General features: G+C 43.5%; 2 protein-coding genes across 2 annotated transcripts in view; both read left to right on the top strand.

Moving 5' to 3' along the window:
• Positions 1-15,291, top strand: part of LOC137653742 (uncharacterized) — a 132,825-nt gene that overhangs the window by 68,684 nt on the left and 48,850 nt on the right. The gene's annotated exons all lie outside the window — the stretch shown is intronic.
• Positions 8,309-15,291, top strand: part of LOC137653740 (E3 ubiquitin-protein ligase TTC3-like) — a 43,759-nt gene continuing 36,776 nt past the window's right edge. The window contains exon 1 of the mRNA XM_068387363.1: positions 8,309-8,440. Within this exon, the coding sequence (XP_068243464.1) occupies positions 8,385-8,440 (56 nt within the window). The 5' untranslated portion in view covers positions 8,309-8,384. The remainder of the gene's footprint in view (positions 8,441-15,291) is intronic.

Raw genomic sequence — 15,291 nt, 5'->3', positions numbered from 1 at the left:
CCCAGCCTGACAAGGGACTCAACCGAGTTCGGCTGGTACTGTTAGGGTGACACAGCCCACCCTCCCACATTATCCACCACATATGAAGCTTCATAATGCTGAATCCCCTACTGCTGCTACCTCCTTGGTCATCCAAGGCACCGGAGGAAGCAGCAAGGCCTACCAGAACTGCGTCACAATCGCTCGCCATTCATTCCTATTTCTAGAACGCTCTTTTGCCTCTCTCACATCTATCCTCCTATCACCCAGAGCTTCCTTCACTCCATCCATCCACACAAACCTTGGCCGTCCTCTTATACTTCTCCCATCAACTCTTGCATTCATCACCTTCTTTAGCAGACAGCCATTTTCCATTCTCTCAACATGGCCAAACCACCTTAACACATTCATATCCACTCTAGCTACTAACTCATTTCTTACACCCATTCTCGACCTCACTACTTCGTTCCTAACCCTATCTACTCGAGATACACCAGCCATACTCCTTGGACACTTCATCTCAAACACATTCAATTTCTGTCTCTCCGTCACTTTCATTCCCCACAACTCCGATCCATACATCACAGTTGGTACAATCACTTTCTCATACAGAACTCTCTTTACATTCATTCCCAACCCTCTATTTTTAAATATTTAACTTAGCCGGTGAATATATAATAGCTGCAACTCTGTTGCTCGACAGACAAAAAACAGTAAAAACTCGCCAGCGATCGCTATACAGGTTGCGGGTGTGCCCACCAGCGCCAACTGTCGGCCAGATACCACTCTCTCGATGTAAACAAAGACTCAATTTCTTCTCTGTCGACGTGTCGACAAGACGTACTTTTACTCGCTGCAGAACCTGGAGTTTTCTCAACATATTTGGTGAAGTACTTCATTTTGGTTTTAGCTTTCGCAGTGCAGGTGTTTTATCTTCATCTTAAATCTTGAACTCGTTTTGGATAGATTTAATTTTTGGTGACAAAGAGAGTATGGACTTTCTTTGACTTTTAAATGGCCGACCCTTCCCTTAGACGGAAGTGTGTTTAGGCTTTTAGTAATTATCTTATCACGTTATAAATTAATTATAGATTTTCCTCTATATATTTTATATCTCACCGCCTTTATTAGGCCTCTTCGATTAACTTTCCATTTATAATAAACATAAAAAATAAATTTTAATGTTTTGTTTATATGCGACCTTTCCTGAGAGTAGGCGGTCCTAACTTGGAAACCGAAGTTAAACAACGTTGAGCCCTTTCAATCGTAAATAGCTTTTAAAGAGCTAATGATTTAAAACTTTTTAAATGAATATTTTTAATAAATATTTTATGAAAGAATTTCTTTGAATAGTCTTCGTACTGTTTTCAAAGATGAACTAACGTTTAGTTTATTTATGCTACGCAGTTTGCGCTCTATCGTTACGATAGAGAGAGAGAGTAACACGGTTTCACTTTGCAGAAAGAGTAAATCGATTCTGACGTTTTGTTCATTCTTCTTTCAAAGCTTAAATGTTTTAAATTCTATTTTAAAGGAACTTTTTAATTGAAAAACCTTTCAGTTTTTTCCTTTGGTCAAATAACATGTTTTTTTGACGAAACGTAATTGGGCTCTTCTCTTAGGTGCGAAATCAAGAGAGAAAGAGAGAGAGAGATAGAGATGGAGGGAGAGAGAGGAGAGAAAACGTTCCGTTCAAGCGGGTAACGTTGTTCTCGAGTTACTCTCGTCCCTAGTCTCTGTACGGGGAGAAAGGATAAAACGTTTTTAGTTTTATTCTCGTCCCCAGGCAATGTACGGTGAGAGATTGAAAACGTAGTTTTGAATGAACTAGTGTTTATTCTCTTCCCCAACCACTGATTTTTTTTATCTTAAAAGATGTTTACTGTTTTTTTGCTGGTATTAATGTGCTTGCATTATACGACTGATTTCGCATTTACTACCTTTTGATGAGGGTAGAATTGCGTGCTTCAGGTAGAAATCAGTAAAAGTTTCGATTTCAGTGAAATAAGTGCAAAACAGAAAATCGTAGTGATAAAGTGATATTGCGCAAAGTGTTACAGTGTTGCGTCCGAGGGTTCGTCTGTTCGTGCCTGTCGTTCACCTAGTCCGGGACCTCTTGCAAGCTCCCAAGCCCAGGGGAGAAGTAATGTCGTACGACTTATGGGTTCGAGAGGCCTTGATCAGCGAACAGACGTTTCCCTCTATGGTATCGGGTGTATCTTACCAAGATCTCCCCTACCATAAGGCGAGAGAGACAATTTTCTCCTCGTCATCCGAAGGCTTTTCGCATAAGAAACCTGAAACAAGGTTTCGAGGCCCTTAAGCGAAAGTCAGTCCTTTCAGGACAGGTCCAGCGTCCTGGTTGCAGCCATTAGGACAGCTCTGACCCTATGCAGTCATCGGAAAACTGCTCGCCGCCTAACAAAAGCGTAACACAGACTCCGAGAGTCTTTTTTGTTGGCAAAGTGTTGCGGTCACAGACGTTACCCTCGTCTCTTACCGCAACCATTTCCGTTGATCCTAAATGGGTTGTACGGCAAGACATGCAGAATAAGCTTGCCTCCCTTATGGAAGACTATTCTGCCGATTAGTCCGTTGATCCTAGCCGTTTATCTCATCGAGATCCTGGCTTTCAGCCAACCTAACGTTCCTTTGTGCGTCCTGTTGACGTTGGCGTAGCTAAGTCACGTCAGTCAGGTTGTTTAGAACCACACTCGATGCGGTCTCGTGTGGATTTTCAGCCACATTTGGACGTTAGGCCACTTGCTGATGCTCCTGTTGACGTTCAGGACGTTCGCTAACAATCGGAGTTGACTTGTTTTGACGCTGTGCGTCAACCTCCGCATTCTAGAGTTGTTTTGACTGCTCAGTCTAGGCAGTCAAAGCAGTCTCGAGTGGACGCTGTGCGTCCTCATGCACCTGTTGTTGTTGACAGTTCACAGACTGTCAAGCAGTTACATGATGTTGCGTCCTGGTCTCTCGCACCTGTTGTTGTTGACAGTTCACAGACTGTCAAGCAGTTACATGACGTTGCGTCCTGGTCCGCTACTATTGCACCAGTGCGTGTGGACTCTGCTTGTAAAGCATTGCCACCATGGTAGGTCTCTCCCTTGCTTGAGACTCAGCTATTATCGGACAAGGTTCCTTTAGATGAGGAAGTTGCTGTTCCCCCTCCTACTGATATTCCCTTGAGGACTCTGTCAGACGGAGAGGAGCCTAAAGCTGCTTAGCCCTCTATGGACTTTAATTAAATCATGCTGATTTTTAAGGATCTTTGTCCGGATCTTTTTGTAACTGCTACTCCTCGTTCGCCTAAACGTCAGAGCTTACACTAGGCCTAGCTACTTCGAAGCCGTTGTTTATAAGCTAGTGCTCTCTCGCTCTCCTAGAGAGCTTTACGTTTGCTAGGCGACTGGTTTATCACCAGGAGGAGTTTGGGGGATACAGCCTTTGCTTTCCCTTCTTTTAAACTGGCTTATAGAGCGAGAGTCTGATATGACACGAGAGAAGTTCTCGGCTTGGGAGTTCCTGCCTCTGCCCAGATAGACTTCTCAAATCTCGTAGACTCTCCCTGGCGCCTGGCCAGGAGACGCTCCAAGATTTTACAGGTCAACTTCACAGCTGTTTTCGAGCCTTTGAAGTTTTGCTGTACAATTATGTCATGCATAAACAAGGCTTTCAGGGATGGCTCCAATGATCTGACAGCCACGTTCTCTGCAGGGACAAGTCCCTCAGGGATGGCTCCATGATTTGGCAGCCATGTTCACTGCAGGAGTACGTAAGAGGCAAGTGCGCTCAATGTGTTCATTGTCAAGACAAACTTCACGATGAAGTCTACCAGGCTGTCTTGACAGCATTTATGGAAGGCGACTGGATGGTCTCTCTCGACCTTCAGGAGGCATACTTCCACATTCCTATACACCCGGATTCCCAACCGTTTCTGAGGTTTGTTCACAGGAATGTGGGGTACCAGTTTCGAGCTATCGGAGATCAGAGCCTCCCTGTACTTGGACGACTGGCTTCTCAGAGCCTCTTCCAGTCATCGCTGTCTGAAGGATCTCAATTGGACTCTAGATCTGGCCAAGGAATTGGGACTCCTAGTCAATTTGGAAAAGTCACAGCTGGTCCCATCCCAAACTATTCTGTATTTAGGGATGGAGATTCACAGTCAAGTTTTTCGGGCTTTTCCGTCGGCCCCCAGAATAGATCAAGCCCTGCTCTCCATCCAGAAGATGCTGAAGAAAGAACGCTGCTCAGTCAGGCTGTGGATGAGTCTGGTAGGGACGCTATCATCCCTGGAGCAATTTGTCTCGCTAGGAAGGCTACACCTCCGTCCTCTTCAATTCCATCTGGCTTTTCACTGGAAAAAGGACAAGACGCTAGAGGCGGTCTCGATCCCGATTTCCGAAAAGATAAAGTCTTGTCTGACTTGGTGGAAGGACAATATCAGCCTACGAGAGGGTCTTCCCCTGGCAGTTCAGATACCCAACCACGTTCTCTTCTCGGACGCATCGGACTTGGGCTGGGGCGCGACGCTGGACGGTCGGGAATGCTCAGGTCTGTGGAACTTGAGTCAGAGGAGCATGCATATCAACAGCAAAGAGCTTTTGGCGGTTCATCTGGCCTTGATAAGCTTCGAGAATCTCCTTCGAGGCAAGGTGGTGGAGGTAAACTCGGACAACACCACGGCCTTGGCGTACATTTACAAACAGGGAGGTACCCACTCACTGACTTTGTACGAGGTCGCAAGGGACCTGCTCATCTGGTCAAAAGATCGAGGCATCTCCCTAGTAACGAGGTTCATCCAGGGCGAATTGAACGTCCTAGCAGATTGTGTCAGTCGGAAAGGTCAAGTAATTCCAATCGAATGGACCCTCCACAAGGATGTGTGCAAGAGACTTTGGTCGACTTGGGGTCAACCCACCATAGATCTCTTTGCAACCTCGCTGACCAAGAGGCTTCCAATCTATTGCTCTCCAGTCCCGGACCCAGCAGCAATACATATAGATGCCTTCCTCCTAGATTGGTCACATCTGGATCTTTACGCATTCCCACCATTCAAGATTGTCAACAAGGTACTGCAGAAGTTCGCCTCTCACGAAGGGACAAGGTTGACGTTAGTTGCTCCCCTCTGGCCCGCGAGAGAATGGTTCACCGAGGTACTGCAATGGTTAGTAGACGTTCCCAGAAGTCTTCCTCTAAGAGTAGACCTTCTACGTCAGCCACACGTAAAGAAGGTACACCAAAGCCTCCACGCTCTTCGTCTGACTGCCTTCAGACTATCGAAAGACTCTCGAGAGCTAGAGGCTTTTCGAAGGAGGCAGCCAGTGCGATTGCTAGAGCAAGGAGAGCTTCTACCATTAGAGTCTACCAATCGAAGTGGGAAGTCTTCCGAGACTGGTGCAAGTCAGTTTCTGTATCCTCGACCAGTACCTCTGTAGCCCAAATAGCTGATTTTCTCTTATACCTGAGAAAAGGACGATCCCTTTCAGCTCCCACTATCAAGGGCTACAGAAGCATGTTGGCATCGGTCTTCCGGCATAGAGGCTTAGATCTTTCCAACAATAAAGATCTGCAAGACCTCCTTAAGTCTTTCGAGACCAATAAGGAGCGTCGTTTGGCTACTCCTGGGTGGAATTTAGACGTGGTCCTAAGATTCCTCATGTCAGACAGGTTTGAGCCTTTACAGTCAGCCTCCCTGAAAGATCTCACTCTTAAGACTCTTTTCCTGGTATGCTTAGCCTCAGCTAAAAGAGTCAGTGAGATTCATGCCTTCAGCAAGAACATCGGATTTTCGTCAGAAAAGGCCACTTGTTCTCTGCAACTTGGTTTTCTAGCCAAAAATGAGCTACCTTCTCGTCCTTGGCCTAAATCTTTCGATATTCCCAGCTTATCGGAGATCGTAGGCAATGAACTAGAAAGAGTCTTATGCCCTGTTAGAGCTCTTAAGTTCTACTTAACTCGTACTAAACCTTTACGAGGCCAATCTGAAGCGTTATGGTGTTCGGTTAAGAAACCATCCTTGCCTATGTCAAAGAATGCTTTGTCATGTTTTATCAGATTGTTAATAAGAGAAGCTCATTCACACTTGAGTGAGGAAGACCGATCTTTGCTTAAGGTTAAGACGCACGAGGTTAGAGCTGTAGCAACTTCCGTGGCCTTTAAGCAAAATAGATCTCTGCAAAGTATCATGGACGCAACCTATTGGAGAAGCAAGTCAGTGTTCGCGTCATGTTACTTAAAAGGTGTCCAGTCTCTTTACGAGAACTGCTACACACTGGGACCATTCGTAGCAGCGAGTGCAGTAGTGGGTGAGGGCTCAACCACTACAATTCCCTAATTCCATATCCTTTTAATCTGTCTCTTGAAATGTTTTAATGTTTTTATGGGTTGTCCGGAAGGCTAAGAAGCCTTTCGCATCCTGGTTGATTTGGCGGGTGGTCAAAGTCATTTCTTGAGAGCGCCCAGATTAGGGGTTTGATGAGGTCCTGTTGTATGGGTTGCAGCCCTTGATACTTCAGCTCCTGGGGGTCTGTCAGCATCCTAAGAGGATCGCGGGGCTCCGTAAGGAAGACGTACTTACAAGGCAGAGTAATCGTCTAAGTCGACTTCCTTACCAGGTACCTATTTATTTTGGTTTTCTTATATTGATAACTGTCAAAATGAAATAAAAAACTCTTAGCTTATACGATGTAAACATATTTAACTGGTCTCTACCCACCACCCTGGGTGTGAATCAGATATTATATATTCACCGGCTAAGTTAAATATTTAAAAATGATATTTTAATTATAAAATAAATTTTTGAATATACTTACCCGGTGAATATATAAATTAAACGACCCTCCCTTCCTCCCCAATAGAGACGCAGTGGGATGAGAAGAAATTGAGTCTTTGTTTACATCGAGAGAGTGGTATCTGGCCGACAGTTGGCGCTGGTGGGCACACCCGCAACCTGTATAGCGATCGCTGGCGAGTTTTTACTGTTTTTTGTCTGTCGAGCAACAGAGTTGCAGCTATTATATATTCACCGGGTAAGTATATTCAAAAATTTATTTTATAATTAAAATATCATTTTTTACTACTCCCTTAACTGCCCCCAACACTTTGCATCTTTCATTCACTCTCTGACGTACATCTGCTTCCACTCCACCATTTGCTACAACAATAGACCCCAAGTACTTAAACTGATCCACCTCCTCAAGTTACTCTCCATTCAACATGACATTCAACCTCACACCACCTTCCCTTCTCGTACATCCCATAACCTTACTCTTACCCACATTAACTCTCAACTTCCTTCTCTCACACACCCTTCCAAGTTCTGTCACTAATCGGCCAAGCTTCTCTTCCGTGTCTGCAACCAGTACAGTATCATCCGCAAACAACAACTGATTTACCTCCCATTCATGGTCATTCTTGTCTACCAGTTTCAATCCTCGTCCAAGCACTCGAGCATTCACCTCTCTCACCACTCCATCAACATAAAGTTAAACAACCACGGTGACATCACACATCCCTGTCTCAGTCCCACTCTCACCGGAAACCAATCGCTCACTTCATTTCCTATCCTAACACATTGTTGTACATTATGGGTATCATAAAATTGCTTGGTTCGTGTAGGTTTATTTTTTTTACATCCTTATCACCTCTTGTGACACAATCTTACAATAGGTACATGATGCAGTGTTCACCCTCGCATCTATCCCCACAACAATTATTCCTAATTGTACTTTTCTTTGGTTCCTTTCCAGCCACTGTTAGCTTTGTTTTGATTACATTGATTTTCAGCTCTCTCCTCTCCTATTTTTCTCATTTTAATATTTCTACCATGTCACTCTAAGCGGGAAGAGTTGAACTCAGGATGCCTTTAGCAGGTTATATTGTAGATTGCATAACAGGAAAGCTGGTATTTTACATTTTCCAGATTGATTGCAGTGTTGTAATTTTGTATTTCTTTTGATTCTTACATTTAAGTTTCATAATCTCTATTCTTGTGTCATTTGGATCTGTATTTCATCTGAGTTTATGACTTTTAAATATTGTGATGCAATTATTTTTTAGTTCATTTTTTTATGGGTAGTGAGTTTTCTTGCTGTAGGATTTCTGTCACAAGAAAACGGTACAGACGTTATATTCTCTTTGGAATGAACGTGTGCTGTGTGGAATGTAATCATGAAGGAAATATACTGTTATGAATGGGATCTCAAATACACTGGAATCCGGTCATATGTGATAATAGGATCATACAAAAAGAAAAGCAAATTTGCCATGAACATATATTGATTTGCTTAAGTTTGTGCTTAATCAAAATACTTTTGCAGCTGGATCCTGATAACCCATTTTATTTGCCTCAACATCTGCAAGATAATCCGGAAGAGTTGGAGAGGATACTCCAAACAAAAATGATTTCATCATCTTCACCGAATATCGAAAACAACACTATTTCAACCTTACTTGAGTAAGTTTTTTCATGTTTGTTTGTTTTAGGCTAAATTTGGTGGAGGTAATCCCTCTGGATATACTGAGTATAGGTTAAATTGGCACCTATAATTATGGACTAGTAAAGCTGTTGGCTTGTTTATCAATAAGAATTTACTTTAATGCAAGGTAGGCATTTAAATACTTCTCATAACTAATTAAAACATGAATGCTAGGCTATTAATGCTAATTGTTATAACTATTACATGTCAACCAAGAAGTGAATTTGCACTTGTACTGTATAGATAATCTGACAAACTTACAGAAAGTCATGCTTAACAGATTTAGCCTAGGGTAGTTGGGCAAAGCACCATGAATTAACCTTGGAAGTTTTTTTATCAACACTTTATTATGTGCTAGGCTATGAAAAGTTCATTCTTAGAACTACTGTAATACAATGAATAGGAAATTAATTGCTCTTATTATGTAAAAAGAAAGAATTAGATGGAAGTTACCTGCATTGCCAACATTTAACCCTTTCACCCCTAAAAGGACGTACTGGTACGTTCTTGCAAAACACTGTTAATTACATGTTTTTATATATTTTTGATAAACTTATGAGAAACTTCAGACATTTTCCAAAAGATTGAGACCAACCTTACCTCTCTAGGACACAAATTAAGCCCGTTAGAGCAATTTAAAAAAAAAGTATATAGCAAAATGTGCTCGAAATTTAACCTTATGGGGGGGGTAAAAGGGTTAATTGCTACACTACAACCAAATCAAGCTGTAATCATCCACAGTCACAAATATATACTGAACAACAACCATGAAATCTTATTAGTTTTTAAGTAACTGTACTTTGTATTATAGCTGTTAATGTCAGCTACAAATAATAATCAAAGGTTTGTTCTGCATACACCTGAACAATGATTAACAAGTGAATATACACTTATTGCATAAAAAGGTAAACTTCCCTAGCATCAAAAAGCTACAGTATTAGAGTCAAACATGAATTGTCTACAATTGTAAATTTAGGCTGTACATAATTATACATAATTGTACATTATTGTTAGGCTGGGAGGAACGTAGAGAGTAGAGGTCCCCTTTTTGTTTTTGTTTTTTTGTTGATGTCGGCTACCCCCCAAAATTGGGGGAAGTGCCTTGGTATATGTATGTATGTATAATTATAAACATTTATTGATTTTCACCTTATTATAGCTGAGAATAGAATTGACAAAGGATAATTGGCAGTTAAAATTTCATCAACAAAAACTTTTGTTTTTTTTAGTAAACTAAACTAGGATAACCAACTATTATGGGAATACAAATCATCCATATTCAGTAAGGAATATTTGGCATTCTAAAAATATATATAAAGACTTTTAACTCAGTACATATAAATTGGGATTTTGATATTAAATAGAGTTATTTTGAAGGATTTTGTAATTCACATTAGTGTTTTTTTTTTTTTTTTTTAGTTTAGCACAGTATTTTTTGGGTTGGAATAAAAACATTGAATTAAGAATGTCATCTATGTAACGGGATAGTGATTATAGTAACTTTTGTATATTACATTATAGTATCTCATGATTATATGAACTAAAAGGTGTGCTATATTTACGATCTTAATAAAATTTCAGGAATTCAGAATTCCTTTTTGCATTCACTATTATAGATACTGTACAGTACTGTATGTATCGTTGAAAGTAAGGAAATAAAATTGTCTATTGAAATTTATATTTAGCTTAATCAGAATGATCTCTGCTCTAATTTTTAGGGAGAATCTTTTTCGTTTGCATATTTTCTGGTGCTGAGTTGTGCAATATAAGGTATTACTGTATTATTATTTTTTCAATATTAATCTTACCCGATGATCATGTAGCTGCAACTCTGTTGCTCGACAGAAAAAACCTACGGTCGGGATACGCCAGCGATCGCTATACAGGTGGGGGTGTACAACAACAGCGCCATCTGTCGAGTAGGTACTCAGGTACTTCTTGTCAACAAGAACCAATTTTTCCTCTGTCGTGCCAATGGCAGGACCTACTAAACACGCCGTTCCTACTGGATTTGTTTTCACAACGATTTGGTGAAGTACACTATTCCAGTTTTGAGCTTTCGCTATGCAGGGGTTTTATCTTCATTTCAAAACTTGAATTCGTTTTCGATAGATTTAATTATGGTGACAAAGAGAGTATGGACTCTCTTTCACTTTTAAATGGCCGACCCTTCCCTTAGACGGAAGTGTGTTTAGGTTTTTGGTAATTTTGCTTAACAAGTTATAGATCTATTTATTTTATATCTCTCCGCCTTGATAGGCCTCTTCGATTAACTTTCCATTTATTATAAACTTATAAAAAAGTAATTTTTATGTTTGTTTATATGCGACCTTTCCTATAGTAGGCGGTCCTTACTTGGAACCGAAGTTAATTAACATTGAGCCCGTCATATCGTATTTAACCTTTTAAGAATTTAATACTTTTTAATTTTAATGTTTTATGAAAGAATTTCTTTGATAGTCTCGTACTGTTTTCAAAGATGAACTAACGTTTAGTTTTTTAGTCTCCGCAGTTGTTGACGTTCAGAACGTTCAACATGCGCTCTATCGTTACGATAGAGAGAGAGTGTTTCACGTTGCAGTAAGAGTAAACCGATTCTAGCGTTTCGTTCATTCTTTCTTAGCTTAAATGGTTTAAATTCTAAATAAAGGAACTTTTTTGGGAAACCTTTCAGTTCCTTTTAGCAAATAACATGTTTTAACGATATATAATTGGGCTCTTCTCTCAGGCGCTAAGTCAAGAGAGAAGAGAGAGAGAGATAGAGACTGAGGGAGAGAGAGGAGAATAAACGTTTCGTTCAAGCGGGTAACGTTGTTCTCGTTTTTTACTCTTCTCCCTAGTCGCTGTAGAGGAAGAAGGTAAAACGTTTCTAGAGTTTTATTCTTGTTCCCAGGCTTTAGGCGGTGAGAGATTGTAAACGTAGTTTATTTGATCTAGTGTTTAGTCTCTTTTCCAGCCACTGAATTCGTTTTTTACTCTTCTCCCTAGTCGCTGTAGGGGAAGAAGGTAAAACGTTTCTAGAGTTTTATTCTTGTTCCCAGGCTTTATGCGGTGAGAGATTGTAAACGTAGTTTATTTGATCTAGTGTTTAGTCTCTTTTCCAGCCACTGAATTCTTTATCTTTATTTATGTTTTTCTGTTGCATTGTAAAACTGTTTTCGCAATTACTACCTTTTAATGAAGGATAGGATTGCGTGTTTCAGGTAGAAATCAGTTAAAGTCTCGATTTCAGTGAAATAAGTGCAAACAGAAAATCAAAAGTGATAAAGTGATATGCGCAAAGTGTTACAGTGTTGCGTCCGAGGGTTCGTCTGTTCGTGCCAGTTGTTCACCTAGTCCGATACCTCTTACAAGCTCCCAAGCCCAGGGGAGAAGTAATGTCGTACGACTTATGGGTTCCACAGGCCTTGATCGACGAATAGACGTTTTTCCCTCCGTGGTTTTGGGCGTATCTACACACGTTGCCGACGTGAGATCGCCCCACCCACACAAAGACGAGAGAGCCCATTTATTCCTCGTCTGCGGAAGAGGTTTCTCGTAGAAACCATGGACCAAATCTTGCAGCTTTTAAGTGCAAGTCGGTCCCTTCCGCGCAAGTCCAACGGCCTAGGTGTAGCCACTGGGTCAGTTCGGACTCGCTGCAGTCATCCGACGACTGCACACCTCCCAAGAGAGGCAAGGTGGTACCGCAACAGGCAGTAACTCCGTCTGTTGCCGCACCAGCTGTTTTAGACCCTCAGTCACAACGGACAGTAGCTCCGTTTGTTGCCGTTTTTTTTTGTAGACCCTAAGTGGTCTTTACTGCAGTCTATGCAGACTCAGTTAGCTGCGGTTATGCAGGAGTTTCGTGCGGAGAAGGTTTACACTGCTCTCGTTAGCCTACAACCTACCACGGTTGTGCGCCCAGCTCACGCTGAGGCTGCCTGCTCCCACACTCCGGCTGCGGAGAGCTCCACCTCCGATGCGCAATCGACCCTGCCAGACGCATGTTAACGTTAGCCGACATGCGGCTCCCTCCGTTAACATGCGTGAGCTACTGCATCAGCAGTGGGAAGGTGGAGTCAAGCTGCCGTGTTTTGACGCGATGCGTTAGTTTCCGCAACCCACGGCAGTCCCCTCCACGCACCACCACTCCGCTTTGGTTGTTGCCTGCTCCCACACTCCGACTGCGGAGAAGGTTGACGATGCACCCGTTTGCCTACAACCTGCCACGGTTGTGCGCCCAGCATGGCTGCCTGCTCCCACACTCTTGTTGTGAGAGCTCCTCCACCCATGCGCAGTCTACCCTGCCAGACGCATGCTTACTCCCACAGACACACGGAGCACTCCGTTGCTGTGCGTGAGCTACCACAAGCTGCCGTGTTTTGACACGGTGTGTCAGCCTCCGCAACACACTGTGGTTACCGCCACTCGCCCGCAGCAGACTAGTCAGTCAGGAGTTGAGGCTTCCCCACACAGCTTTGGTTGTTGCCAGCTCACAGACTGTCAAGTAGTTACATGACGTTACCTTCTGGTCTGCTACTAATGCACCAGTGCTGTATGTCCTCACGCACCTGTTGTGGTTGACAGTTCAGTTTTTGACAGTTCACAGACTGTCAAGCAGTTACATAACGTTGCCTTCTGGTCTGCTGCTTAGGCACCAGTGAGACCCTCACTGAGATAACCTAGCTTTTCTCGGACATGGTTCCTGTAGAGGAGAAAGTGCTGTTCTCCCTCCTTCTGATATTCCTTTGAGGACTCTGTCATTTGGAGAGGAGCCTTAAGCTGCTTAGCCTCCTATGGACTTTAATTAAAGCATAACAAGGCTTCCAGGGATGGTAAATGGTTCCGCTTCGGTCGCTAACCCCGTCTGTTGCCACACCTGCTCCCATAGACCCTAATGGGCTTTGTTGCAAGACATGCAGTCCAAGCTTGTGTCCTTGATAGAGGATTTTTTACGGAGAAGAACCTCCTAGCCAACAACCTTCCTACCGGTTGGTTGTACGCCCTGTTGACGCTGAGGTATCCTACTCACGTCCGCCAGTTGAGGTGGTTCCTCCACTGGTGCGACCCAGTGTGGGTTGCCAGTCGCACGTTGACGTTAAGCGACTCTCGGAGGTGGTTGTGGACGTTCAGTGTGTCACTAGGAAGACGTTCAACAACCAGCAGAGGTGACTTGTTGTGACGCAGTGCGGCAACCTCAGCAACCCGGTAGGGGGTTGACTGCACAACCCAGACAGTCTAGACAGTTTCGGGTTGACACTGTTCTTCCTCGCGTCCCCATGGTTGACAGTTCACAGACTGTGCAGCAGTACCATGATCTTGTGTCCGGCTCCGTCACGCATCCACCAGGGCGACCGGATTCAGCGAGTCAGACGTTGCCCACTCCGTTGCCGTTTCCTCATCAGTTTCGGATGAGGAACCCTCTGATGAGGACATTGCTGAACAAGACGATCAACCCCCAGCCCTGTTATCCATCCAGAAGATGCTGAAGAAGGAACACTGCCCTGTCAGGCTGTGGATGAGTCTGGTTAGGACACTGTCATCCGTGGTTCAATTTGTGTCACTTGGAAGACTACACCTCCGTCCTCTTCTGTATCATCTAGCTTTTCACTGGAAAAGGACAAGACGCTAGAAGCGGTCTCGATCCCGGTTTCCGGAAAGATAAAGTCTGGTCTGACTTGGTGAAAGGACTTTATCAACCTTTGAAAGGGTCTTCCCCTGACTGTTCAGACTCCCAACCACGTTCTCTTCTCGGACGCATCGGACGTAGGCTGGGGTGCGACATTAGGCGGTAGGGAATGCTCGGGATTATGGAACTCGAGTCAAAGGACGATGCATTTCAACTGCAAGAAGCTACTGGCAGTACGTCTGACCTGGGAAAGCTTCAGGTCTCTCCTTCAAGGCAAAGTGGTGGAGGTGAACACGGACAACACCCTGCTTTGACGTACATCTCCAAGCAAGGAGGGACCTACTCTGTGATATGGTACGAGTTCGCAAGAGACCTCCTCTCCTGTTCAACAGGTCTAGACTTTTCACTAGTAACGAGGTTCATCCAAGGCAACTTGAATGTCATAGCAGATTGTCTCAGTAGGAAGGGACTAATAATTCCAACATATTGGACCTTCCACAAGGATGTATGCAAGAGACTTTGGGCCACCTGGGGCCAGCCAACCATAGATCTCTTCGCAACCTCGATGACCAAGAGGCTCCCAATACTTTGCTCACCTATCCCGGACCCAGCAGTAGTTCATATAGATGCCTTTCTTCTAGATTGGTCACATCTAGATCTATATGCATTCCCTCCGTTCTAGATTGTCAACAAGGTACTGCAGAAGTTCGCCTCTCAAGAAGGGACAAAGTTGACGCTAGTTGCTTCCCTCTGGCCCGCGAGAGAATAACTCACCGAGGTACTTCGATGGCTAGTAGACGTTCCCAGAACACTTCCCCTAAGGGTGGACCTGCTACGTCTGCCACGCGTAAAGAAGGTACTCCAAGGCCTCCACGCTCTTCGTCTGACTGCCTTCAGACTATCGAAAGACTCTCGAGAACTAGAGGTTTTTCGAAGGAGGCAACCAGAGCGATTGCTAGAGCAAGGAGAACATCCACCCTTAGAGTCTACCAATCGAAGTGGGAAATCTTCCGAAACTGGTGCAAGTCAGTATCCGTATCCTCGACCAGTACCTCTGTAACTCAAATAGCTGACTTCCTCTTATATCTGAGGAAAGAACGATCTCTTTCAGCTCCCACTATCAAGGGTTACAGAAGCATGTTGGCATCAGTCTTCCGTCACAGAGGCTTAGATCTTTCCAGCAATAAAGATCTACAGGACCTCCTTAAGTCTTTTGAG

This window comes from Palaemon carinicauda, chromosome 14 (assembly GCF_036898095.1).
Source record: "Palaemon carinicauda isolate YSFRI2023 chromosome 14, ASM3689809v2, whole genome shotgun sequence".
Classification (NCBI taxonomy): Eukaryota; Metazoa; Arthropoda; class Malacostraca; order Decapoda; family Palaemonidae; genus Palaemon; species Palaemon carinicauda.
This window is presented reverse-complemented; position numbering and strand designations above follow the sequence as displayed.